The sequence below is a fragment of the Camelus bactrianus genome, chromosome 16 (assembly GCF_048773025.1).
Source record: "Camelus bactrianus isolate YW-2024 breed Bactrian camel chromosome 16, ASM4877302v1, whole genome shotgun sequence".
Lineage (NCBI taxonomy): Eukaryota > Metazoa > Chordata > Mammalia > Artiodactyla > Camelidae > Camelus > Camelus bactrianus.
Window position 1 is genome coordinate 57,024,284 of NC_133554.1, and position 26,133 is coordinate 57,050,416.

At 56.9% G+C, this 26,133-nt stretch overlaps 1 protein-coding gene and 1 long non-coding RNA gene across 7 annotated transcripts in view; one reads left to right on the forward strand and one right to left on the reverse strand.

The window, feature by feature from the left end:
- The window catches only part of DNAH17 (dynein axonemal heavy chain 17), a 105,117-nt gene that overhangs the window by 7,903 nt on the left and 71,081 nt on the right, over window positions 1-26,133 (reverse strand). For all 5 annotated transcript variants that reach the window (XM_074343811.1, XM_074343813.1, XM_074343814.1 and 2 more), the window contains 19 exons: window positions 25,570-25,731; window positions 23,772-24,005; window positions 22,284-22,448; window positions 20,614-20,709; window positions 20,258-20,475; window positions 16,366-16,573; window positions 16,011-16,126; window positions 14,434-14,626; window positions 13,884-14,119; window positions 13,239-13,361; window positions 11,636-11,840; window positions 11,004-11,168; window positions 9,628-9,768; window positions 9,365-9,535; window positions 7,646-7,768; window positions 6,902-7,095; window positions 4,005-4,153; window positions 3,026-3,153; window positions 1,614-1,841 (listed from right to left, as the gene is read on the reverse strand). In XM_074343811.1, coding sequence (XP_074199912.1) covers window positions 1,614-1,841; window positions 3,026-3,153; window positions 4,005-4,153; window positions 6,902-7,095; window positions 7,646-7,768; window positions 9,365-9,535; window positions 9,628-9,768; window positions 11,004-11,168; window positions 11,636-11,840; window positions 13,239-13,361; window positions 13,884-14,119; window positions 14,434-14,626; window positions 16,011-16,126; window positions 16,366-16,573; window positions 20,258-20,475; window positions 20,614-20,709; window positions 22,284-22,448; window positions 23,772-24,005; window positions 25,570-25,731 — 3,255 coding nt within the window. The remainder of the gene's footprint in view (window positions 1-1,613; window positions 1,842-3,025; window positions 3,154-4,004; window positions 4,154-6,901; window positions 7,096-7,645; window positions 7,769-9,364; window positions 9,536-9,627; window positions 9,769-11,003; window positions 11,169-11,635; window positions 11,841-13,238; window positions 13,362-13,883; window positions 14,120-14,433; window positions 14,627-16,010; window positions 16,127-16,365; window positions 16,574-20,257; window positions 20,476-20,613; window positions 20,710-22,283; window positions 22,449-23,771; window positions 24,006-25,569; window positions 25,732-26,133) is intronic.
- On the forward strand, window positions 1,841-6,474 carry LOC141573667 (uncharacterized). Of its 2 annotated transcripts, XR_012499676.1 has the most exons (3): window positions 1,841-2,510; window positions 2,934-3,134; window positions 3,598-6,474. It is a non-coding gene; the product is annotated as an uncharacterized LOC141573667 (long non-coding RNA). The 2 variants fall into 2 exon arrangements; XR_012499675.1 differs by having other exon boundaries at window positions 2,934-6,474.

Genomic DNA, 26,133 nt, shown 5'->3' on the forward strand with positions numbered 1-26,133 from the left:
GAGGAGGAGAAGGGTGGGAGCAGGAGCGGGATGGCCAGAGTGATCCAGAGAGGGGTCCGGAGAGGAGGGGGTGGGGAGAGAAATGGGCAGAGGGAGAGGGATGGGTAAAGGTATCAGAGCCGGACAGGGAGAGAATCAGAAGAGTGAGAGGGAGCTCGAGAGGGAGAGGGATGGAGAAGGAGTGGGCAGATGGAGAGCGATCAGCAGAGGGGGTGGGATCTGGGGAGGAATCCGAAAGGGAGGGAGAAACCAGCCCCTGCCCAGGATGAGGACAGACAGCCTGCGGCGTTTGATTCTCTCTGGTCACATTGCCCCTCACCGGCCTCCCAGGCCTCTGTGGTCCTGCACATGCTTCCTCCTGGCCCCCCTTATCTTAGGTGCCTCAGGTGACAAAGTCATGGAGCCTCCAGCATCTCAGCAAGTCCCAGCCTCATCCCAGCCGCCCCCAACTCACATTTGCCAGGCAGTGACTGGCTGGTCTCCCCGCCACGGCCTCCCAACAGCCAAGGCATCTCCCCAAAGTCTGAGGCCCAGCAGCCCCTCTGTGTCCTCCCGGCCCCAGGGGCCCCACCACTCCCAGGCTAAGAGGCTTTTGCGTTTTCTGTTTCTTGCCCCTCAGGCGTCGGCCGTCCCTGCCTGGGCACCCGCTTCCCAGCCAGGGCTGTGTGCCCACTTGGCACAGGCCCCCAACTCCCGCAAGTGGGGGAGCAGCTTCCTGCGCACATCACCACTCTCCCTCAGGGACTAATACTTTAGCAAAATCCCGTAACAAGGGAAAACAGAGCACGTGCTTGGATTCACAGCAGCACCGAATGGCTACAGAATCTACCACAGGCCCCACCCTGCTCTGTACAGGCCCCGGCACCGACCTGGGCAGGCAGCTCTGGGACCCACACGGGCCCCGGTTTGAGCTGCGTGCCTTGGGGCTTCACGCATGTCCCCTCGCACTGATCCCACCGAGGCCCCCCCAGTCAACGCTGTGCTCAGTTAATTCAAGGACGCCAGGGAAGACGACACAGAGGAAGTGACACACTGGGGACTGTGAGGTTTGGCTGGTGGCATGAGTCATGTGGGCAAAGACCCAAGCAGAGTGGACGGGCAGGCTGAGGCCCCTGCACCCCACCCCGGAGGACCAGTCACCCGGCGCTCCTGTAGGAGGCAGTGGGGGCCCACCTGCCGGGCCTGGAGCCAGAGCGCAGAGCCCTGCGAGGCTGGCGTCACCATCCCCGTCTGTCCCTGTCGCCCTCCAGCCCGTCCACCTGCACTCAGCCTTCCCATCGGTCTCACGGGGATGAGAGCAGGGGTCTGGGAGGCACTGTGGCCCCAGCCGGGCTGGCTGACGGTTGGGGAACCACCTCGGGAGCTTGGCCACACCAAAGGCCTGGGCTGACGTGCGGGGCGTGAAATAGATGAGAAGCAGGCATTTCTGTCCTACGAGGCTGTATGTGACAGAGGCTCCCACAGCCTTTAAATGACTGGCATCTTACACGGGTCTTCAGGAATCTGCCCGTTTTGCGGTGCGGGTGGTGTGCGTGCTGGGGTTGGGGGGCTGTGGATGAGAGAGCGCTGGCCGGCGCGGGCAGTGCATGGGACGCAGGAGGCGGCCGCCCTACCTGGGTGAAGAGGTCCAGGGCCTTGTGCAGGTTGGCGTACATGCCTGTGGGTGGCTCGTTGGTGATCTTGATGGCGTTTTCCAGGATGCCCTGGGGGATGATGTGGGCCTCTGGGCTCGGGGCCGGCTCGGCGCTGATGAGCACGCGGTAATCATGGTGGCTGCCTGTGCTGAACCGCTCCAGCTTCTTGTCCAGGGTGCTCAGCCACCGGGCCACCAGGTGGATGTTCTGCAGCCAAGACCGGGGCTTAGCGCCCGCACACCCCTCCCCACCTTGCCGTGTCCCCTGGTGGGGCTCTCCCTCATGGCACCCACACTCCCCACCCCGCCGTCCACCCTCCCCCTGGTGCTGGACACATAGGGGAATTTCAGCCATGCCACCGAGGCCTCTGAGGTGCATCTTGTGCTCAGTTATTTCAAGCCCTCCAGCCTCATGGCAAGTCCTTCCCGCCCTCCCCCTGCATAAGGCTGAGATTATATGGTCCCCACCCCTCCTCTGAGAGGCCTGGGTAAAAAGAAGTGACTTGGAGAAAAGGGAGCCCTCGTGCGCTGTTGGGGGGGCTGTCATCTGGCACAGCCGCTACGGAGAACAGTCTGGAGGTTCCTCAAAAAATTAAAAAGAGAACTCCCCTATGATCCAGCAGTCCCACTCCTGGGCATTTAGCCCAAGCAACTGAAAACACTGATTGGAAAAGATACGTGCACCCCTGTGTTCGTTCACAGCAGCGCTATTTACAATAGCCGAGACGCGGCAGCAGCCCAAGTGTCCACCAACAGGTGACTGGGTAAAGAAGATGTGTTGTGTTTATACAAGGGAATACTACTCAGCCATGAAAAGAATGAAATCTTGCCAGTTGCAGCAACATGGATGGCCCTGGAGAGCATTATGCATGGTGAAGTAAGTCAGACGGAAAGACAAACACTGCATGATTTCATTTGCGTGTGGTATCTAAAAAGCCAGTGAACACACATGACAACAGAGAGTGTCACAGATACAGAGGACAGACAGGCGGTTGCCCGAGGGTGGGGGGAGAGGAGAAGTAGGTGAGGGCGAACTTCCAGTTACAAAGTACGTGAGTCACGGGCGTGCGATGCACAGTGTGGGGAATATGACAGAATATCTTTGGTGACAGGCGGTAACTAGACTTGTGGTCATCACTTTGTAAAAGAAAGAAAAGACCTGAACCTGAGGTCCCCACGTGGACCGAGGCCGGCCACGCAGCGGGGTGTGCGGAGGCCAGGATGGGCAGCGGGGCCGAGGAGGGGGCGGCGGGGGGTGCTTGTGTCCACTCAGGGTTGTTTAAAAATAGTTCCTCTTTAGGGGTACAACCAGCATAAACCCCAGCGTCTTTCTCATGGTTGAAGGACCCACACTTGTGCCCAAGCAGTGGTGACGGCTCCCTGGCCCCGTACCTGCAGGATGACCCAGTGTCCCTTCTCCGCAGCCACGTCCAGGGCGTTCTCCGCCACCACCTCCTGCCCCTGCCCCAGGGACACGTTATGGAGCTTCCCATTGTCTATGGTAAATCCCAGCTTTTTCCCTGAAGGAAGGCAAGGCGGGAACAGCGTGAGGACAGCTGAATGGCAAAGGCAGAGGCTCCGTGGTCCCACAGCGGGGAATTCCACACCCTCCCCCACCCTGCTTTTTAAATTGTAAAGCACATGTGCCATCAAATGTACCCTTTTAAAAACCATCTTAAAGGGTACAATTCAGTGATGTTGAATAATTCAGAATGTTGTGCCACCATCTGCCTGGTTCCAGAACATTTCCATCACCCCAGAAGGAAACCGCGTCCACATTAAACACGCACTCTTCATCCTGCTCCCCCAGCCCCTGGCAGCCACTCATCTGCCTTCTGTCCCTCCTCGTATCTGTTTCAGATACAAGGAATCTCATAATACGTGGCCTTGTGTGTCTGGCTTCTTCCCTGTGGCACGAGGTCCGTCCTTGTTGGACTGCGTGTCAGAGCGTCATTCCTTTTCAGGGCAGATAACGTCCACTGTATGAACCTACCTGTGATCGTCTGCTGTGATAGCCCGCGGACATTTGGGTTGTATCTACCTTCTGGCTCTTGTGAATGAACATCCCCGTGAACAGGTGTTTGTTTGGACACCTGCTCTCAGCCCCTCTGGGAACGTGCCCATGAGCAGAACTGCTGGGCTGTATGGTGATCCTGCACGTCACTTGAGGAGCAACCCCCAAACTGCCTTCCGCCACGGCCCCATCTCCCACGCCCACCGGCCGTGCACCAGGGCCCCGTCTCTCCACAGCCTCCCGACCACTGTCATTTTCATGGCGGCCCTGCTAGTGGGTGTGACGTGGCGTCTCGCCGTGGTCTCGATGCCCGTGTCCCCAAGACCTGTGACGTGGACACCCGCTGGCCACACTTACCCAGGGCTTCCACGTCCTTCAGGGGGTCCACCCCCGGGGAGAGGATGAAGAAGATCGGAGTGGACGGGCTGCTCTCCTCGTAGGACTTGGAGAACTCGACGCTCCGGCCCTCCACGAACTTGCTGCCCATTTTCTCCTCCACGAAGTTCCTGAGGGACGTGTGCCTGGTCAGACCCAAGTGGGAGGGCCTCTTTCCCCGGCAGACTTCCTTAGGCAGGGAAAGGTCTGGGGCTGGAAATCAAGTCTTTACAGGAGCCTCCTTTTGGCAGGGGAAGGGAGCACGGGCGGGATTTGGTGGCGCCTGCTGTGAGCACCCTCTGCTTGCGTCCACCTGCGCCCGGACAGGTGAGAGGCTCAGCCAGCTGGCACTGCTCTGCTTTCAAAGGTGCACGAGGTCAACAGGGAGGGAACCCAAGCCACCCAGGGTTCTCCAGGTCACCCTAAAGCCCTCGGCGCCCCCAAGAGAGGCATCGGTTTCTAGCGACTTCATGCTTCCCGCACACTTCATCTCGGCTGTTCCGACCCTGGCAGCAGAGAGGAGCAGGACCTGTGTGGGCCTCTGTGTCCTGGCGCTGTCACTCCCCGACGAGGGGTCGGGGGAGGAAGGACGTTGGCATCAGAGCCGCTTTGAACCACAAAACACGGATCATCAGGAAGATCACAGGAGACAAGAACAGTGCTTCTCTTCACACAAGCACCTCTCTGTTCCAAATCCCGCTTTGTCTTGCCCCCAAGGAGGCTGGGGTGAATCAAGGCCCCTCTTACGGGAAAAGTAGTGTTGTTCGGGTGACCTTGGGACCTCAGCTCTCTGCCCCTCTCCCTTGACCGCAGGCGGCTGAGCTCTGTCTTCTGGATGAATCACAGGCGCTAACATCACGTCTGGCAAGGTCTTTGAAAGGACGGCAGAGGGCAGCCTCCCCGGGGAGGGAACGTGTCCATCCTCAAGGAGCCGGCAGTCTGGATGCTCCGAGGGTCGTGGGAGACCTAGGGGGGACCTGTTCACGGAGAGGCCTCCGTGTGACTCAGCGGGGCATCTGCGGGCGGGTGCCATGAGGAGCGCGCCTTCCCGCTCCCTCGTCCCCCGGGCTGGCCTTCGCCGGCTTCTGTGCAGTTCCCCAAACCAGCTCCTGCTGAAGGTCTCCCAGGGTGCTGATTCCGGCCTTGGGAAGTGACCTGGAATGTGGATGCTGGAGTCTCTGCTGGGAAACACTTCTGGAATGTACCAAGTCCTGCCCTGGGCAGGCACGTCACAAGTTCACCGTCACTCATGACACAGCCAGGCCACACGGCCATTCTCTGCGGATGAACTGATGACACAGAGTAGCGAGCCTGGTCCCCACTGGGCTCCACCACTCCCAGTGCCACGTCCTGGACACAGGAGAGCTGGAGCCGTAAACCTCTGGTAGCCCGACCGCCATAGTGGCAGGTGCTCCAACCCGGGCTGGTGTTCCGGGGAGCCTGTGGCCAGTGCCCGCCCTGCTGTGCGGGCTACTCTCCCTGTGCCTGTGGACCTGGAGGAGGGAGGGCATCCACCTCAAGTGGACCCGGTGGGCCGCTCTTGACGACCGTGAGCTGTTACTGCTGCTCGCCGTCAGCTTGAATTTCCTTGCTGGGAGGTGAACCTGCTTTCCTCAACCCCGCGGAGCCGTCGCAGAGCGTGACTGGGGTTCGCCTGGTGTTTGGTGGTCACCACCCACGTGATACTGATGCGCTTTCTTCCGTGGTGACTTGGGTGACTTAAAAGAGCTTTGGGGGAGGTGGGTCTGGACACCATGACTCCCCTGCGGGCAGTGTCCTGCCGCAATGGTCAGGTGCTCTTCACCTTGGCCTTCCCCAAGCTTTGTCCAACCTCCTTCGGGCACTGAGTCCAGGACGCCATCCAGCATTCTGCCCGGACCAGCATGATGTTTTTTTTTTTCTTCTCCACCCGCACCCATAACCCCTCCAGGTCTCTTTCCTCTTTGGTCCCAAGAAAACAAAGCAAAACAGAAACAAAAGTCTGTGAACCACCAGTGGGTGGGTGTGAGTCAGGCCTCTGCTTTGTCAGAGGGGAATTCTATCGGGGACGTGGGCGTCTTTTGGGAAGTCTGGTGGCTTTTGGGGCACTAGGACAAATGGAAAACCAAGACACACCCTTGAGAAGGGGGCTTGCCTCCCCTGCCTGCGAAGGCTCCGTCCTCCTCTGCGTGGGAGGGAGGCCGGGAGGGGCCGCAGTCTCTGCCCAGAGGAGGGTGGATGGGGTGTCACAGAGGTGTCACCCCCGGGGCTGCACAGACGTCACGAGACGCTGCCACTCCTGGAGTCCTGCTATGAAGCGACAGGCCCGATGGGGGAGGGAAAGGAGCCGGGAGCTGAAACACAGTGACTGCCTTTCCAGCAGTGGAGGCTTTTCATGTCTAGAGAGGCTGTTCACAGAATTAGAGTGGCTCTTCTCACAAACCGGCCGTAAAAATAAAAGATTTACTTTTAATCCGGCTGCTGAGTCCATGAAAGTCCTCGGACGCGGCTCCCTCGGCCACGGCTTCCTCCCCACAACACCCTAAAAGGCCGCCGCGTGGCTGTGGGTGGACGTCATTGACGCCCAAGGGTTTTTAAATCTTGGAGGCTGACGTGGGGACTCTTGTCTTCTTGTCGCTTACCCCGGGGTGCCCTCCTCACCCAGGGTCACGGGAGGCAGAGGGACCTGTTGGCTGAGACCCCCGAGCTCAGGAAACTCCCAGGAGAAATTGTTGGGTCGGTGGGATCCCGTCCACTACGTGTGGCAAAGGCTTCCGCTCCCCTGGCCCTGACCGTTCCCTCCGTGAAAGGGCGGGAGGAGGCAGCGGGCTGGCGCCCTGGACGCCATGGGCGGGGCACTGTGTGCAGGGAGCGCGGGGCGGGCGGGTGGGGACACTCACTTGACAGCGTAGGTCATGCGGTCTGGCCGCATGCACCGCACCATGCAGAGCTTCTGCAGGGCCGTTTTGTTCTTCCACTCCTTGGGGAAGATCTCCTTTTCCGGGGCTTCCGACTCCACGAGCTTCTTCCACCGCTTGGCAGACCCCTCGATGTCGCTGTCCAGGTTCTTGAACTCGTCCATCTCCGCGAGGGCCTGGGGGCGGACGACCCCTTCAGCTCTCCCCGGTCCCAGTGGGTGCCCTCCCCTGGGCTCCAGGAAAAGAATGACCGCCAGGCCTGTCGCTAAAACCATGAGCTGCTGGTGTCATCCGCCAGCAAACCAGAGAAAGCGGCTGGGCCCTGGGAGGGAGAGTCTGGTCCGGGGACGTGACCCTGGAACAGGGACCCTGCTCATCCCAGGGGACTACCCTCCTCTGGTCTTTCTGAACTGAGACAGTGAGGTCTCGGGGCCCTGAGGAGTAACCTTGACACTGGGCACTTTCCTGGAAGAGGGGAGGGGCAGCCTCTGGACACACCCTGGGGCCCAGCCTGCCACCTGCAGGGAGCGCGCGAGGACATGATGGTGCGCGTTGCTTGGGCCCAGTAGGACAGCAGTCCCCGCGAGCCAAGCAGGCAGCCCGTCCTCCACTGGGGCCACGTCGAGCCTCTGAGTGTCGCGGTCGGGAGGCCCCATGAACCAGCCCAGGGTGAGCAGGGAAGGCCCGCGGCGCGGGGAGCACGCGGCGTTCAAGTCTGAGCACAACCTTGATGCCGCCCCAGGCCTGATTCTGCAGGAAGCCCACCGGCGACACGACCCCGGCCTTGAACGGGAACCGCAGGAGGAAATCCAGCTCCACCGGGTTCAGCTGTTTCTTCATGGACAATACCTGAGGGGCGTGGGCGCACTGAGATGTTGTCCCACAGCAGCGCTGGGCGGGGGACAGCCCCCGGCAGGAGCGCCCCAGCCCCGGGCGCAGGTCGGGCAGAGAGGGGCTCACAGCCCCGCCTGCAGCGGAAGCACTGGCCTGCCCCTTGGGGTCGGGGCGGAACCTGTCAGCGCCTTTCTTTGCTTTTAATTGTGGTAAAACACACATAATGTAAAAATGTCCTATTAAGAGTCTAAAATCCAGAGCACACCGTTCTATAAGCATCACCACTGTCTGGAGCCAGAACTGCTTTTAATCACCGCAAAGCGAAGCCCTGGACCCTTCGGCAGTCTCGCCCTCATCTTCCTGCCCCAGCCTTGGGCCGTCTATCTCTACAGATCTGCCCATTTCAGACACTTCCCGGAAAGGGAGTCGCACAATCCAAGGCCTTTTGCATCTGGCTACGTTCACTGAGCGTGTTTTCCAAGGCTCATCCGTGTTGCAGCACGTGTCAGGGCTTCACTCCTCTTTATGCACAGACAACGTGCCGCTGTGTGGAGGGACCGCACCTTGCTTACCCACCACCTGTCGCTGCACACGTGGGCCGTTTCTACCTTTTGGCTCTTGTGAATAATGCCTCCGTGAGGGTTTCTATGCGTGTGTTTGTTTGAATACGTGCTTCCAATCGCTCTCTTTTGGCTGTATACATTTGTAACAGAGAAGAACTTGACTCCACATTAGATCTGTCCCTTTGGCTCTAACCCTGTGCTCTGTCTCCTGGGCCGGCTCTGCACCTTTTGTAAAAGAATGTTGCCTATGGTCTCAAATATACAGGAGAGCCCATTCTCTGGTCTGACCTTTAAAGGTGTAACGCTTTTCCTTAAAAAGCTGCAGAACAGGGAATCACATTCGTCTTATTGGAGGTTTATAGGAACGCTGTGACTACACCTACATGGACAACTGCAAGAACAAAGGATTCCAGCACCAAGAAGTTTGCAACAACCAGCCACACCTCCCTCCCCTTTTAGTGTAAAAGAAGCCTGAATTCTGTCTCAGGGAAGATAGTTCTTTGGGACACTAATCTGCCATCTTCTCGGTCTGCTGGCTTTCAGAATAAAGTTGCTATTCCTTACCCCAGCACCTCAACTCTTGATTTATTGGCCTTTTGTGTGGTGAGCAAATTATTTAAATCTGTCAGCATGAATAGGAGGGATGTGTACTCAGTGGTGCCTGTACTTCCTTAAGAACCATTGTTCCAAACCCACAGCAGACTAAGCACTAGGGTGGGACCGTTGACTCAGCACCACTTCAACGTAACAGAATGACGTTTCCTCGTAAGTTCTCTGTAACTGAACCGCCTCCCCCACCCACCCGCCCAAATGGCTCCCACTGCAATACCTTCCCTGACATCAGCTCAGCCACAAACTTCATCAATCACCCAGGAATTTTGTTAAAGTGCAGGTTGGGATCCATAGGGGTCTGGACCGTGGCCTGGGACTCTGCATTTCCAAAAAGCACCCCCCCACCTGCTCCCCACCTTTCCCCCCAACCCCTACCCTGGAGGGCTCAGGCTGCCGGCCCAAGGACCCCACTGTGGGCGCTGAGGCCAGATGTTACCTGAAACGCCACCTGTGCCAGGAAGATGAGCTTGTCTCGCTCGAAGAGCCCGCGGGCCGTGTACATGTAGACGGAGTAGGTGATCTCGTCCGTCAGGTTGATGACACGCTGCCGGACCTCGTCTGCGGGGGCGGTCTTCTGGATGGCTTTCTCGAACACCACGTTGAAGGCCTGGGGAGGTGGGGGCGGTCACCGAGCTCAGGGGGCCTGCGGGGCTGCCCCACGCTGCCCATGGCGGGCTCCCGGCCCGGGCGCGGCCGCACCTTGAGCGAGAACTGGTAGATGGGGTTGATCTTGTTGAGGTCGCTCAGGATGAAGTACAGCAGGGACGCCCTCTCCGCCGCCGGCCGGTAGCTCTCTCTCGCCTCGTTGATTTTAACCTCTGTGATTTTGGCCTCTTGTACCTCAAAGCAGACAAGAAGGACCCAGCGAGAAATCAGGTGGAAGACCTAAACAGACATCTCCCCAGAGGAGACACACAGACGCCCAACAGGCACACGGGAAGGTGCCTGACGTCGCTAAGCATCAGAGAGATGCAAATCAGAAGCACAGCGAGGTACCACCTCCCCCCAGCCAGAACGGCCGTCACTACAGAGTCCTCAGACGGTGAGTGCCGGAGAGGCTGTGGAGGCAAGGAGCCCTCCCGCACCGCTGGTGGGAGTGTGATTTGGTGCAGCCACCGTGGGGAACAGTATGGAGGCTTCTTACAAAGTTAAAACAGAGCCACCATATGACCCAGCAATCCCACTCCTGGGCATGTATCTGGAAAAGACGGAAACTCTAATTCAAAAAGACACACCTCAGTGCTCACAGCAGCACTGTTTACAACAGCCAAGACATGGAAGCCACTTAAGTGTCCATCGACAGATAATTAGATAAAGAAGATGTGGTGGATATGCACACGATGGAATATTACTCAGCCATAAAAATTAATGCCATTCGCATTATTTGGATGGACCTAGAGATTATCCATATAAGTGAAGTCAGTCAGACAAAGACAAATATGATATCGCTTGTATGTAAAATCTAAAAATACTACAAGTGAATCTATATGTAAAACAGAAACAGACTCAGATGCAGAAAGCAAACTCATGGTTACCAAAGGGGGAAGTGAGGAGGGGGAGGGATAAATCAGGAGTCTGGGGTTAACAGACACTACTGTATATAAAATGGATAAACAGGGACCCACTGTACAGCACAGGGAACTATGTTCAATATTCTGTAATGACCTGTAATGGAAAACAGTCTGGAAAAAAAATGACTGGATCACTTTGCTTTCCCCCTGAAACTGACACAACATTGTACATCAACTATACTTCAGTTTAAAAATTAACTGATTTTAAGAAAAGGAGCGTGAGTGAGACCAACAGCAGGTGGGCAGTGCCGGTCAGCAGAGGGGCCCCCCTTGCCCCCATCCACAGCCCTTGGCTCTGTCAGAGGCCGTCCTGGGGGCCTCCCAGCAAACACCTGGGGTGCCCGCTGGGCATCTGTGCCCCTTGTCCCCACCCGAGGCTGCCAGGGGCCCTCACGTGGCTGTGGCTTCTCCTCTGAGTGACCATCAGCCCAGCTGCCATCCCCCCAACCCCAGTGTGCTCCGGCCGGGGTGTGAGGGTGTGGGCCCCCCAAGACCATGTCTTACCTTCTCCTCAATCTCGCTGGCCGTGTGTTTGGTGGTTTCCAGATTCTCTACTAGGGCAGTGTCCCCCAGGAAGCTCCCCGACGCGGCTGACAGCCGGGCCAGCAGGGAGTCTTCCAGTGCCTTCAGGACAATCTTAAATTCATTTTGTGACTTGGTGAGGTTTGCCTGCAGGAGAGGCAGAGACCCCGGCAGGGAAATCAGTCACAGCCTGGCCTCCCCTGTTGGGGGGCCCCTCTACAGCTGCGACAGGGCCCCAGGACTCGGACCGGGAGGAACACAGCAAGCCTGGACGAACGGGTCAGGAGTGGGACCTCCAGAACGGCCTGGGACCCCTGTGAGCCCACGTGAGTGGCTCGGACCGCCAAGGAAGTGAGCGGGGGGACTTGGGCATTAGGGCCACCCGGGGCCCTGCTGTGACTGTTCTCTCGGTGAAGCTGTCACTTGATTTCGAATGAGATTTGGGAGGTGGCTGGGGAGGAGCAGGGACCCATTCTGTCATACAGAACACATTCAGGGTGACACGTCGAGCCAACCTCAGAGAGAAACTGCCAGATGTCTCGATGTCTCATCACAGTGACCCTGCCCCCTCTCGTCTCTGAGCCGCCCGCCCTGCTCCTCGTGTGACAGTGTACCTTCAGCTGCTCCAGATCCGGGCGCTCTTTGGCCACTACAGCGGCCAAGAGCTGGTCCTCGAGCCCATCCCTGGTGACCAGGAAGTTGATCAGGGTGCACTGGGCCTGCATCTCGGGCTTGTAGTGGGGGTTGAAGTACTTGGTGTGCAGGATCAGGCGGAACTTGGGGTGGTACTCCACCTCCTTGTCACCGATCTTAATGAACCTGGGGGGGTCACCGGAGGAAGGGGTTAGGAGGGTCCCCGGCGACCGAGGGGCAGCAGCACACGCAGACCCCCCTTTCCCACCAGCCCCCAGGCCAGGCTGCCGCCCGGAGCCCTCTGGTCACTGGGAGTCTGACTGTGACTCTCCTGGTCCCTGTCCTCCTCTCTGGCCCAAGACTGGCCGTTCTATAAGATGCACCTGCTTTTTCTCAGGCTGGTTTGTTCTGGTTTTATAGGAGTGTTTACCCCACTCTGGCTGCACGTCTCACTCACCGGGAGCCTCTGCAGAAACGCTCTAGCCTGGGCTCCACCCCAAAGCCATTAACATCACAAAGACCCAACACACCTATTCAGAACATCCTCGGAGCTCCTAACAGGGCCCAGGTGGGAACCAGGTCTGCTAATCCACTGTTGGGAGGTGCTCGCTCCAGCTCCCTGCCCTGCTCTCCCCTCCTACTGGCCAAGTTCACTTTTGGGGGGCCTTTAACATCACCCCCTGGGTATCAGCACTCATTCTGGGCCGTTCTCAGAGTCTTGGATATCAGCATATTTATCTGCCTCCTCCGTTTCGGGCTTCTGCGTGCACCTGTGTTTACCCGTGGCTCCGATCAACTCTGACCTTTACATCTGTTAAGTTGACCTGATGTTTCTAATATCGGAGTAATACAAGCTCAATGTATCAACCAATGACTGGATGAACAAAATGTGGCAGCTGCACATGATGAAATATTATTCAGCCACAAAAAAGCACATAGTACAGATGCTCGCTCCAACTCAGAGGAACCTTGAACACAGCACAGAGAGACGCCAGCCGAGAACAGACACCTATTGTAGGATCCCATTGATACGAACCGCCCAGAACATGCAGATCCCTACGGACAGCAGACTGGTGGCTTCCGGGGGCTGGGGGTGGGGACGTGGGGAGTGAGTGCTTAAAAAGTAAGGGGCTCCCTCTGGGGTGATGAGAGTGTTTTGGAACAAGGTAGGGGTGATGGCTGCACAACACTGTGAATGTCCAAAATGCCACTGAACTGGTCACTTTAAAATGGTTAATTTTACATCATAGGACTCTCACCTGAATAGAAAGGAATAGTAATACAACTCAAGGCTGGCAAAATGCATAGAAGCAGAAACACAGAACACGACCGTTAAGGAGCGCCCTCTGCAGGTAGCTGCTCATAAAATGTTGGTGTGGAGCTTCCTGACAAGGATGTGGCCCCCGAGCTTCCAGTCTCTCCCCTGGGAGCTGGGGTTCCTTCACACCCAGTGGCCTTTTGCTGAAGCCCCGAGGCCTCCGAGGAAGCAAACTCCCCGCTGCTCCTTCTCTAGGTCCAGAGGCCAGACCCCACCCCTGAGGACGCCGATGCGGGTGAAACCCCAGAGCAGACCCCGCAACTCACTTTCCCTTTTTGATCGTGTTCCTGCCCAGCAGAGGGTCCAGCACGGGGTCCACAGTCTCGCCAATGTTCTCAATGAGCAAGGTGTCGCCTTCTGAGATGGCCTGCTCGATGATGTCCAGGTAGCTGTGGGCACAGCACGGGGGCCACGATGCCATGGGGCCCGGTGACCCCACGAGGCCGCCTCAGAGTGACCGGGACAGGTGACTTGGGGGCCAACGGCTCACTCCCCTCCCCAACTTGTCCTTCCCCAGGGGAGCTCCGGGCTTCTCCAGAAATCAGCCCTGGGCTGGCAGGAGTTGAGGTGAAAACAGAGCCGCGTGTGACTGTGGAGCCAGACAGTCCACATCTGCGTCCCCTCCCATCGCCCAGCTGCATTGTGGCCACTGTTTCTCGAGAGGAGGGGAGGTGGATGGTGGCCTGCAGCGCCCCCGGCCGGCAGGACCAACCCAGCAGAGCCCAGGTCAGCGGGTAACCAGGGAGGGAAGAGCCTCGAGGTTAACTCTTCACCGTGGCGCTTTTCCCGGGGCCGAGTATTAAGAGAAGCCACCCGTGGGCCCGAGTTTGTTCCCAAAGACCCGCCCACCCATTCAACAGGGGTGAAAGGCCCAGGGCGCGTGTCCCGCCCCCGGCCGCCCGGCCGCGCACCTCTTCTGCCCCAGGCGGATGGCCTTCAGCTCGCTGCCATATTTGTTCTTGATCCACTTGATCCCCTGCAGCTGGGCGTCCACGATGAGGGGCCAGCGCTCCGTGTTGCACAGGATGGTGGCATTCTCCGTGGACATGCGGTCGCTGGGGAGCCCCTGGTTGTTCCAGGTGGCCACGTCCGCATCGTCGGTCAGCAGGCTCAAGGGGTCCAGACCCTCCGTGATCGGGATGGGGGCCTGCCGAGGGGGCGACACGGCCTGACTCATCGCTCGACGGAAAACAGCTCTCCCGGTAACCCTGCTATTAGATGGTGGCTGCTGGGCCACCTGAAGGTGGTGGGGGGCAGGGGGCGAAGATGGCATCTCCCTGATGGAGCAGCTGGGAACCCAGCCAGAGAGGATGTCGGCATGGGCCACACTGGGCCACTGGCTACACCCCGAATGGCTGGCTGGAGCCTCCGTCGCAGGAGTGCAGGTGAGATCTGGCTGTGACCGCCCTGCTAGGAGCCTCCCCGGATCTCCTAAGCGATGAACATGACTGGACCCCTTACCTTCAGTTGATTTATGTAAGGGATCCAAAAGCGCTCCATCAGCTCATTTCGGTACTTCTTGGTGAAGTAGCCCACGTAGGACACGAAGGCAGAAATCAGCAGTACGTCCCCGCACAGGGTGACCCCCTGGCCCTTGTAGTTCTCCACCGATTCGGCCCAGCGGACGTTTTCCGAAGCCAGTCCTCCTACCAGCCTGGGAAGGGGCGGGGGAAGGGCTCAGGGAGGGATAGAAGCCCGCGCCCAGGCAGAAGCAAGGACAGACTGCAAGGCCAGGAGAGGCGCATCTCCATTTTAACTCCTGCGGAAGTTCCGGTTTCAAATCCTTACCTTGCTCAGCTGTTCAGGAACAAATGTGCTTTGAGGGGAGCTTGGGGGAATGAATGCTTTAGGGAAGCAAAACTAACGCTTTCTGGCTGCGGTTAGGAACATGGGACTTCCCTTTTCCCAAGGCGCTGATGTCACCTGGACACTGATGCTAGCTGACCACATCACCCGCGGGCGGAGGATGCTGCCTGGACGTCACTGAGCACACGCTTTGGGCTGGAGGAAGCCGGGTGGTGGCCACCTGGCCCTGCACAGAGTGCAAACCCCGGGAGTCTGAGAGCGCCGACACATTTATGAAAGTGTGGGTGCCTGACGAGGCCCCCTGAGGTCTGTCTTCAGCATCAGCCAAGCAGCCCTTCCTCCCATGGACCAAAAAACCATTCTGTCTGGACAGAGGGGAGTCCACATCCCGCTGGAGGCCAGTCATGCAGCCTGGGGACCTCCCAGGGTCCCCCACATCACACTGACAACAACCACTCAGCGGTCGCCAACCCATGGGAGAGGAGAAAACACAACCAGAAGCCACACCCTGGAACTGGCGCCACCCCCTGCCCTGTGCCAGGCTCCCAGCCTCGCTTTTGAAAGTATGAAAAGAAAGCCCTGAAGCCGTGCTGCCCACTGGGCGGCTGCAAGCCACACGCGGTTGCCTGGGCTGTGGCGGGCCTGAGCTGAGACGGGCCGTAGGCATAAACACACGGACTTTGGGGCTCAGAGCCAGAGCAGGCACGTGAACCCTCTCAGTGATCATTCTTACATTGATTGATCTGCGTCAGAACGATCAGATTTGGGTTAAGTCAAATATAGCATCAACATTGATTCCGTTTCCCTGTGTGGTTTCAAGGTGCCTACTGGAAACCTGTACCCGTATAAACCATAAAACAGAAGCGTGCTGAGATGACCCTGGAGACGCTGTGCACGTGGTTGAGAGTGGGCCCTAGCGGGACCCCACCCAAAATGAGCCTCAGTGGACACCAGGTCCCAGGAAGCCCTGGGGAAGGTCGTGTTTCCTGAAGATCACCGAGTAGGTCCCATGTGGAGGGTTACCAGCTCCCAGATGGGGAGGCGCCAGTTAACAATTAGTGGGTTTATTCTCATGACTTTGTGCTGAAAAAGTGGGGGTTGTGGCATTGATGCCTCAACCTCGGGCTTATCCCCTGTGCCCCCCACAAGAGCCATTCTGTGGGCTCGTCCCTTTCAAGGGGTCTAGGGACAGGAGGGGGCCTGCGGGACTGGGGGCAGGGGGAGCAAGGCACCTGTTAGCCAACGAGATCACCCTATTGGTGGAGTCTGCCTCCTGCTGACACTTGATTTTCTCCGCAGTTGCTTTTTCAAACGCTGATGTCAGGTTGCTAAGGTTGGCATTGAGTTCCTGGAGGAATAAGACGGAAAGGCCCTGAAATGAGGGGTCCCCATGGGGCCGGAGGGCACGGAGCACAGGACACGGGCCGCCTCCTGGGGTGATCGGGGCCCAATGTCAGCCTGCAGGCTCTCTCTCGCCCCTGAATGACTCATGGCAGAGACCGAGCCAACCTCTTTTAAAGGGAGACATGGACTGGCCTGCGCGCAGGAGCTCCGGGGCTCACGGGGGCGGGCTGGGCACGCACTCACCGCGATCTTATTTTTGATGCGGGAGAGCTTCTCCTGTGCTTCTGCCAGCTCGGCATTGGCCTCCTCCAGCGCCTGCCTCTTGGGGGCCACGTCGCAGTAGACCTCGTAGAAGCGCACGATGTTGATGCACCAGGAGCACAGGCCCGCGGCGGCCGTGGATTTGGAGCGGACGAACTCGGGGTCGAAGGTGGGGTTGCCCTGGTAGGGCCTGGAGGGGGACAGTGGGTGACGGGGGCCAGTCCCTTCCCAGCTCTGTGACCATCAGCGGCTCTGGCCCAGATTATGAGCCAGAGCAGGGGGAGCATGTTTAACTTTCTTTTGCATCTTAACAATTACATTAAGAAGAAAAGAATGAAAGAATTCTGGCCTTTGAAGTAGAATTTGGGGTGTGCACGGGAACAGGAAGTTGTGATTTACAGTCCCATGTTCTAGATGATGGAAGAAAACCAGCATTTCTTTAACCCTCTGTGTCCTCGGTGCTTCATATAGCTGGTCATGTTTTCATTCTGCAAGGACTCCATGCAGAGGCAAGAAACAGGGGTCTGGGCTGGGGGAGTCAGCGACTTGCCCAGAGTAATGCTGACAGGAAGTGGTGGTACCAGGGTCTCTTCACCAAGTTCTCCCGTGGGGGGCCGAGTGTTAGGTGCTATTCTGAGTGCCTCCCCAGTGTTAGCTCCTGGAGCGCACCCCCACCTGGGCCAGTGTCACTACCCCATCTTACCTGGGGGCAACAGGCCCAGAGAGGCTGAGTGTCTCCCCCAAGGTGACACCACTTGGATGGGGCAGTGCGGGGATTCACACGGCCCCAGGCGGCCCCAGAAGACCCTGTCCTGCCCACCACTGGCCACTTCTGCCTCCCCCTGGGCCCAGTTTCCCAGGATCACCCGTGAGGCTAAGGCGCTAAGGATGAGGCTTTAAAAGAGGTGATGTTGCAGGCATCACCTTACAAGAGTGACGAGGAAAAATGCCCAGAGATGCAGTTAAGACGCTCTAGGAACAAGTGTTTTTAAAGTGATGACAACATCATTAAGTGTAACAGACTGAGCTGTCTGCAGCAGGAATTCCGAATGGGTGACTCATAACCCTAACTGAGGCGTGGTTTGAATTTAGGTGGGGAATACAGCCTGTCATTTCCTCCCTCTGGCTTATTTTACACTTTTGTTTAGGCTAATCATTAAAACGGGTTTGCATCTCTTAAACACACTCCAGGGTGAGTGGGGAGGTGGTGGGCCAGAGTCTGCTGGGTGACCAGGAGACGACATCTATCGCAGCACCATGTCTGATGGCAGAGGTGGAGACAAGCCTAAATCCCCAACATAGCAGGAATGGTTAAGTGAGTTACGACTGTTAAAAATCAAGCTGGTCAAGATGGCTTCACTGGGGAATTCTACCAAACATACGATGAGGAGCTCATACCGGTCCTTCTCCAGCTCCTCCAAATGACTGAAAAGGAGGGAGTACTCCCAAACTCATTCTATGAAGCCATTGTCGCCCTGATACCAAAACTAGACAAAGATGTTACCAAGAAAGAAAATTATAGGCCAGTAACACTGATCAACGTAGATGCAAAATCCTCAACTAAATATTAGCAAGCAGAATCCAGCAGCACATAAAAAAGATCATACACCACAATCAAGTTGGATTCATCCCAGGGACACAAGGATGGTTCAACGTACGCAAATCAATCGGCGCGATACACCACAACAACCAAAGAGAGGACAAAAACCACATGATCATCTCAATAGATGCAGAAAAAGCATTTGATAAAATTCAACATCCATTTATGATAACAACTCTTACCAAAGTGGATACAGAGGGGACATATCTCAGGGTAATAAAAATTAATTGTGACAAACCCACGGCCAGCATAACACTCACGGGTGAAAAGCTGAGAGCCTTCCCTCTAAAATCTGGGGCAAGACAAGGATGCCCATTCTCACTACTTCTATTCAACACAGTCTTGGAAGTCCTGGCCACAGCAATCAGACGAGAAAAGGAAATGAAAGGGATCCGAACTGGAAGAGAAGAGGTAAAATTGTCACTATATGTGGATGACATGACACTATATATGGAAAACCCTAAAAGCGCCACACAAAAACCACTAGAGCTGAAGAAAGAATTCGGCAAGGTAGCAGCATGCAAGCTTCACATACAAAAGTCAGTTGCATTTCTTTACGCTAACAATGAGTTAGAAGGAAAAGAGAGTAAAGAAACAATCCCTTTTAAAATCTCATCCAGAACAATAAAATACTTAGGAATAAATCTGACCAAAGAGGTGAAAGACTTATATACACGGAGGGCTGCAAAACACTGATTGAGGAAATTAAAGATGACTTAAAGAAATGGGAAGATACCCCATGCTCTTGGCCTGGAAGAATTAATATTGTTAAAATGGCCAGACTACCCAAAGCAATCTACAGATTTAATGCGACCTCTATCAAATTACCCAGGACATTTCTCACAGAACTAAATCAATCTTAAAATTTATATGGAAACACCAAAGACCCAGAATTGCCAAAGCAATATTAAAGAAGAAGAACAAAGTTGGAGAAATAACCCTCCCAGACTTCAGGCAATACTACAGAGCTACAGTAACCGAAAAAGCATGGTACTGGCATAAAAACAGACGTATGGATCAACGGAACAGAATAGAGACCCAGAAATAAACCCACAGACCTATGGTCAAGTAATCTTTGACAAAGGAGGCAAGAATACACAACAGAGAAAAGACAGTCTCTTCATCAAGTGGTGTTGGGAAAGGCGGACAGCTGCACGTAAATCAGTGAAGCTACAACACGCCATCACACCACACACAAAAATAAACTCAAAATGGCTTAAAGACTTAAATATAAGACGAGACATGATAAATCTGAAAAAAACATAGGCGAAACATTCTCTAACATAAATCTTAGCAATGTTCTCTTAAGGCAGTCTACCCAGGCAATAGGAATAAGAGCAAAAATAAACAAATAGGACCTAATTACATCTATAAGATTTTGCAAAGGAAACCATAAGCAAAACAAAACGACAACCTATGGAATAGGAGAAAATATTTGCAAATGATGTGACTGACAAAGGCTTAATTTCCAGAATATATAAACAGCTCATAGAACTTGATAACAAAAAACCAAACAACCCAATCCAGAAGTGGGCAGAAGACCTAAACAAGCAATTCTCCAGTGAAGACATACAAACGGCCAATAGGCACATGAAAAAAATGCTCAGCATCAATGGTGTTGGAATTCATGGGGCAAAACGTGGAAGTCCCCCCGCTGTACACCCTCCTCAAGCCCCACCTTGCGACAGGCTGGGAGCTGGGACCTGGGACCCTTTGCTAAAGTGCCTGCATCTAGACAAACATCTCTCCAAGCAACAAAATACCAAGAAAATATAGGGACTGAAAATAACTACATTCAGGCACAGCTGGGGCAAACTGTGCACAAGATACGAAAAGACCAAAAACCCAACTGCCACTCTGGAGATGCCGGGAGCAAAGGCAGAGCACTGCCCATGATCCCTGCACACGGCACCACCCAGGGGGCGGGCAGACCACCGAAGCCACCCCTCCGGCCCAGCCCACGGATCCGCCCCCATCCCATCTAAGCGACCATCTCGCGCCCCTTGAGCGAGGGCGGGGAGACAGCGGGTGATGGGGCTCCCTGTGGCCTTGGGCCCACACTTCACCTCGACGCCTGGGCAGCTCAGGTGCAGGCAGGTCTTTGGGGTCCCACGTGGCTCTGTGCCGCCCAGACCCCTCCCCACCCCCCGCAAGCACAGGCTCCACTTGGGACCACGCGGGGCGGGGCGGGGCCGGGGGCGGGGCCAGGCAGGAGAACACCCAGGAGGCGCAGGGACTGAGCTGGCCCCCTGGGGCGGCCGCGTCCTGACTCACTTAAACGCTTTCAGGCAGGCCTCGGGGATGTGCTCCTTGTCAAACTTCTTCAAGGAGTCCAGGAAGGTGTCCACCTTGCCCATCATGATTTTCGCAGCCTTCCAGCTCTTGTCCTTGGGGATCTTGCCCCCGGGAGCGGTCAGAATCATGACGGCGGCTGTGACGTTGACCACGGCATCTGGGGGGGACCCGAAGGACTTCAGCTCTGTCAGATTGTTCTGCCAAGACAGACGGACGGACCCGAATGGGGATGTAGCCCCGAGCAGAACCAAGAGGCTCCCAGTGGCAGCCCCCGACCCCTCGGCGTCTCCTCTCTGCTCGGGCTGGGGTCCCCCGTATCTTCCTCCTTCCCTCACCTTATTCAGAGTGTCCAGGGCCTCCTGGGCAGCCAGCAGGGCCGGCTCTGCCTTGGCCAGGTCCGTCTCACAGGCCTTTTGTTTCTCAGTGACATTCTGGAAGGAAGCCAGACAGGAAGATGGATGCAGGGGTCCGTTCAGGCAGCGTGTGTGGTGGTGGGGGGGCATGGGCGGCATGGGGAGGGGAGGGGAGGGGCGGGGGCACTGGGTCGCCCCTGGAGCCTGCCTCTCTCCTCCGAGCCTCCTCTGCCCCTCACTCAGGTCAGAATGAGCCAGGCGTCCACCGACTTGTGATTCAGGAATGAGAACTGTCCCTTCTGTGGGCTCCACTTCCAGGACTGGAGGGAACCCTCGGGCCGCGCAGGCCACCCCACTCTGAGGCACCAAGGCTTTCATCCTGGCACCATCGTGTAATCCCTCTAAAACGGACCATTTCAGTGGTAACAGCTCACCCTCCCCTTCATTCATGCCTGTGCATTCATTCATTCATGCATGTATTCATTCACTCTTCGGGTCAGAAGAGCCCCTCTGAGCTTTCAGATGCCAAGCAGAGAGACCAGGAGGAGCTTGGTATCCATCAGGCAGGAGCAGCCTCTGTGATGGGAGAGGTGAAGCAGCCAGCTGGGGCCGGGGGCTCGCCGGGCGCAGGGAGGAAAGAAAGAAGAGGGTCTCTCAGCGAACAGCCTCCTGGAGAACCCCAGTCCGCACCCTGCTTTAGGGACACGTGGGCCACAGCTAAGGGAACGGGCCCAGAAGGCACTGACCCGGCCGGCTGTGCTGGGCGCAGCACCTGAGCCTGCGTCCCTGGAGCCTGCCTGGGGGCTCATTTCTGGATCGGGGGTGGAGAGGGGCGGGCGCCCTGACATTACAAGCTGCATGTGAGTACTGGATGGCAGGTCCCAGAATTCAGGGTGCAGGTGTGGGTCCTGGCTCGGACTCTGATGTTGTCCCTTGCTAACTGTGAGACCTTGGGCACACGGCTGACCACCCTGGACCCCAGTGGTCTGATCTGCCTCATGGGGCTGTGGTTGTACAGGTTACAGTGAGGGACGGAGCGGGGCTCCTGGCCACCCGGCCCGGCCCAGGAGCTCTCCCAACTTGTGCTCCTCCAGGCGGCCATGGAAGGAGGCCACACAAAGAAACAAACGTGCTGCCCGGCCATCCTCCATCTCAAGTGACAGCAGACAATTACGGGGACACTTAGACACTCACGCACATGCAAACGTCACACAAGGAGGGGCGATGAGAAATCAACCCAATGACGTGGACCTTCAGCTAGAAGCCCACTGGGCCAGTGGTATCGGAACCTGTGGGGGCTCCCAGTGCACAAGTCTGAGGACCAGGGCTCCGACGCCGTCTTCTCAACCTCCTTGTGCTCCCAGACCCCCAGCATTTTGCTAAGATGCAGACCTGACTCGGCAGAGCTGTCTGGGGCCTGGGGGCCTCACTTCCCGGAGCGAGCCTCCAGGACGGGCGTTTCTCTGAAGGGCAGCCCTCTGCTGAGCTGGGAGCCTGTGCTTGGGAGACAGGCCCTCCCTCCGGGTTCCCGCTGGTTCGGGCCAACTCCCAGCTTTGCCGGGGCCCCGTAGGAGATCCCGGCCACCCTGGGAAGGCCCGGCCGAGCAGAGCCGCATGCCGCCTCCCTCCTGAAGCTGTGCCCGTCTGCCTACCTTGTTGATGACCTCCACCTTGACCTCTTCCTCATCAGCAATGGCTTTCTCTTTGCTGACCTTCTCGGTTTCCACGCCCACCACGTGGATCAACTTGTCCGCATTCTCGTTTTTCTGCTTGAGCTCAGCCTCCTGAACCGCCAGCTTGGCTTTTAAGTCATCCACCTGGAGGAGGAGGTGAGAGAGCAGGCGGCCCACCTGGAGGAGGTGAGAGAGCCGGCGGCCCTCCTGGAAGAGGAGGTGAGAGAGCCTGGTGGCCCTGGAGGCCGCACACTGCCCTCCACTTTGCCGGGTCACGGGCCATGGCGGCCGGCTGCTTGCACGCCCTGTGACTCACTTCTAAGTGCTTTTCCAACTTCTCCAAGGTAAGTATTTATTGAGCACCAACTGTGTACACAGGGTTGCAAGCATAAGACCGGTTCCCGGAAGGTGGGCAGAGCTCAGTGGTAGAGCCCGTGCTTAGCATGCACGAGGTCCTGTGTTCAATCCCCAGTCCCTCTGTTAGGAAGGAAAAGAAGACCCATTCCTGTTGCTCAGGGAGGTGACAATCAAGGTGGCTGGATAAAAAAAAATGTCAGCAGAGCCAGCGTGCTGAGGAGTTCTGGGGAGGCCAGTGGGGCCCCAGGAGGGAGATTGGAGCTGGGGATGGAAAGTCCCCTGGGGAGCACGTGCGAGGCCCCGGGCAGCTGGGGGACGGGGGCAGCGGGCTAGTGCTGGGGAGTGGTAAGTGACGGCTGAGACGTCCTCCCCCGCTCTGGACGACTTCTGCCACGAGCAGGCCCCGCAGCTGCTGTGACAGCCCTCTGCTGGGCACACGCACTGTGTCCCAGGGCCACTTCTGAAAGGTCCATTTGAGGGGAAAAAAACACCTGCTGGGCCGGGCTCCTCCCTTGTTCCTGTCTGGGGAGGGAGCAGGCACCTTCTGGGCTCCTGCAAGTTTTGTCTTCCTTGGACACCATCCCACCACCACGTTCCCCTCCCCGCCCCCACGGGGGTGGCCCTGACCCGAGCACCACTGCCCGTGGCACAGCTCTGGCTCAGACCCAGGGCCCCCACCAGAGCTGGTGGGACTCGGGCTCAGGCCTCCCCAGGGGCAGAAGGGCTGGGCTGCCCCCCACCTGTGCCTCTGTGGCTGTGGGTTAGGGGGCTGCCCACAGAGGACATTTAAAGCCAGTGGAAAACTTAAAAATCAATACAGCCTGTAACAAAGCGTGGCAGACGTCCATCTGGGCACCACAGCGTGAACGGCATTTCGGGATGGACCGGGCCTCGTGGGCCACACTGGACCGGACGAGCCAATGCCACGCCCATGAGAAGCACCCACTGCAACGTCAGCGTCACGAAAGCGTGCAGGGTCCACCGTCCACGTTACAACCCCTGCACTCGCCCTGGTGTGAGTGTGGAGGCCCCCCCGAGGCAGGGATCGCTTCGCGTCACACACGTGGGGGAAGGTTCCAGAACCACATCTCGAGGCCCTGGCTCCCCTACCTGGGAGGCCGTGCTCTGCAGCTTCATCAGGCCGTTCTCCAGCCTCTCGATTTTGGCCACCAGCTCCATCCTCTTCTTGGCCAGCAGGCTCTGGTACAGTTTGATCTGCTCCAGGAAGGTTTTGGGTGTGGTGTAGTTGTAGCGCCTCTCGGTGGCCAGGTACACCTTGGACATCTGGTTGACGGTCGTGTGCACGTGGGACATGAAGAGGCTGATGGAGGCCTTGACTTCTGGCTGCAAAGACAAGACGGGGCCGTTCATCCCCCGGGAGCCTTGTGGGGAGCAGCCCGGGGGAAGAGGAGGAGGCTGCTGAGCAGAGTGGATCAGCAAGGTGGGCGCCCTCACTTGCTGGGGACCCAGGTGAGAGGTACCTTCTCTCTCAGCCTTGGCCGTCAGCCGTCAAATGATGCCCAAGACAGCAGGGCCTGTCGTGGCGCTGGTGACACTGCATCCCCGAGGGGCCCGCGTCCAGCAGGGTGGTTACTGCTCTCTCTCTCTCACACCCGCATATTCAGTACGTCTGAATAACCCGGGTAATTCTGCAAGCACTTATTGGACATTCCCCACCCCGGGGTTTAGTAACTCACTTCCCAGTCTCCTCTGTCCTCCGTCCGCACCAGGCTCACCGCCCCCACGGCCTGGGCCCGCCCCACCTGCCCGAAGACAGGCACCGGGAGCTCTGCCCGGGAATCATCCACGCAACATTAACTTTAATGCAGGCGGATCTGAAAAGGAGTTCGTCCGACACACGCTCTGTGGGCATCTCTCACGGCCCCTGCTGGCGCATGCTGGGGACACTTTCCCCCATCGCAGAAGGCATCTCCACGTTTCACGCGGGGCCTGGAGGACACACCGTGTCGGCAGCACCCTGGGGGCGTCTCCCCTGCCAGTGAACCAATGGTGGCAGGCAGGGGAATCTACCCATCTTTAAAAAACCGGGGAAGAGGTTAATTTCAGGCTTATTTCATCCTTCTTAATAACTGCGTATGTGTTCAAAATAAGTAAGACGTGACAGCCGAGTGGGATTTATTTTAGGCCTGCACATCACGCGCATCGGCCGGGTCAGAGGTCATGGCCTAGGCCAGTTAATTTCTCATCTAGAGGTCAATTTCTAGGCCGGCAATGGGCTCAAATGGTGAGTGTGGGCACCATCTTTCAATCAAAGAAAAATAGGGGGAGGGCATAGCTCAGTGGTAGAGCACATGCTTAGCACGCACAAGGTCCTGGGTTCAATCCCCAGCCCCTCCGTTAAAAAAATAAATAAACCTAATTACCAGCCCCCCCAAAAAGAGAAAAACACGCAACATTGTAAACTGACTACACTTCAATGAAAAAAAAAGAAGAAAGAAAAAGAAAAAGAGTGTAAAAGAAAAGGAGCAGAAAACAGAAGGCTTACATGGCCCGGTCACATTTGTCACGCCCCGAGATGCAGGTCAGAGGTGAGGGCGCTCTGTGGGCCTGGCCCCTGGGGCAGAGCCGTGTCAGAGCCCAAGGCAAGGGGGGGTCACCCCCTGAACCAGCCCTGTGGGGCCGCAGCCACAGGGGGCCCGGAACCCCCAGCTGAGCTAAATGACTGGTACCGTAACTCGGTCCCAAGAAACCAACAAACGGCAGCCTGTCTTTGTTAACAATTTTGGTATTTCCAATGGTTCAGCATTCATTTTGGTTTTTAAAACTGCTGCATCAAAACATCACCAATCTGGATTAAGTCGCTGGTGCCCCCTTAAATCTTGCGCCCAAAGTGAGTGTCTCACCTGCTGACTCCTCCTGAGTTCTGACTCTGTGCCTGGGGACTCACCTGAATCCCCTCCGTGTCCTCCAAGAAGCGAGCGCTGACGGACACCAGGGCGTCCTCTGGCCACTCGTGGAACCAGTCGATGGCCGTGCAGTTGACCACAGCAGGGAATTTTCTTGCTCGGACACGCAGGACGGAGCCCACGGGGGAGAAACATAGAATCACCTGGAGGCAGGACACAGAAATGCTACCGTCAGGGACAGCACTGCAGGAGCCGGGTTGTGTGCTTTTGCAGAAAGCCTGTTTGAGTAAAAGCTCTCACGTGAAAAGTTGTTCAGTATCACTAATTATCAGAGAAAAGCGAATCAGAACTATAATGAGGTATCACCTCACATCAGTCAGAATGGCCATCATTAAAAAATCCACAAACAGTAAATGCTGGAGAGGGTGTGGAGAAAAGGGAACCCTCCTACACTGCTGGTGGGAATGTAAATTGGTGCAGCCACTATGGAGGACAGTATGGAGAGTCCTTAAAAAACTGAAAATAGACTTACCCTAGGATCCAACAATCCCACTACTGGGCATATATCCAGAGGGAACTCTAATTCAAAACGATACATGCAGGGG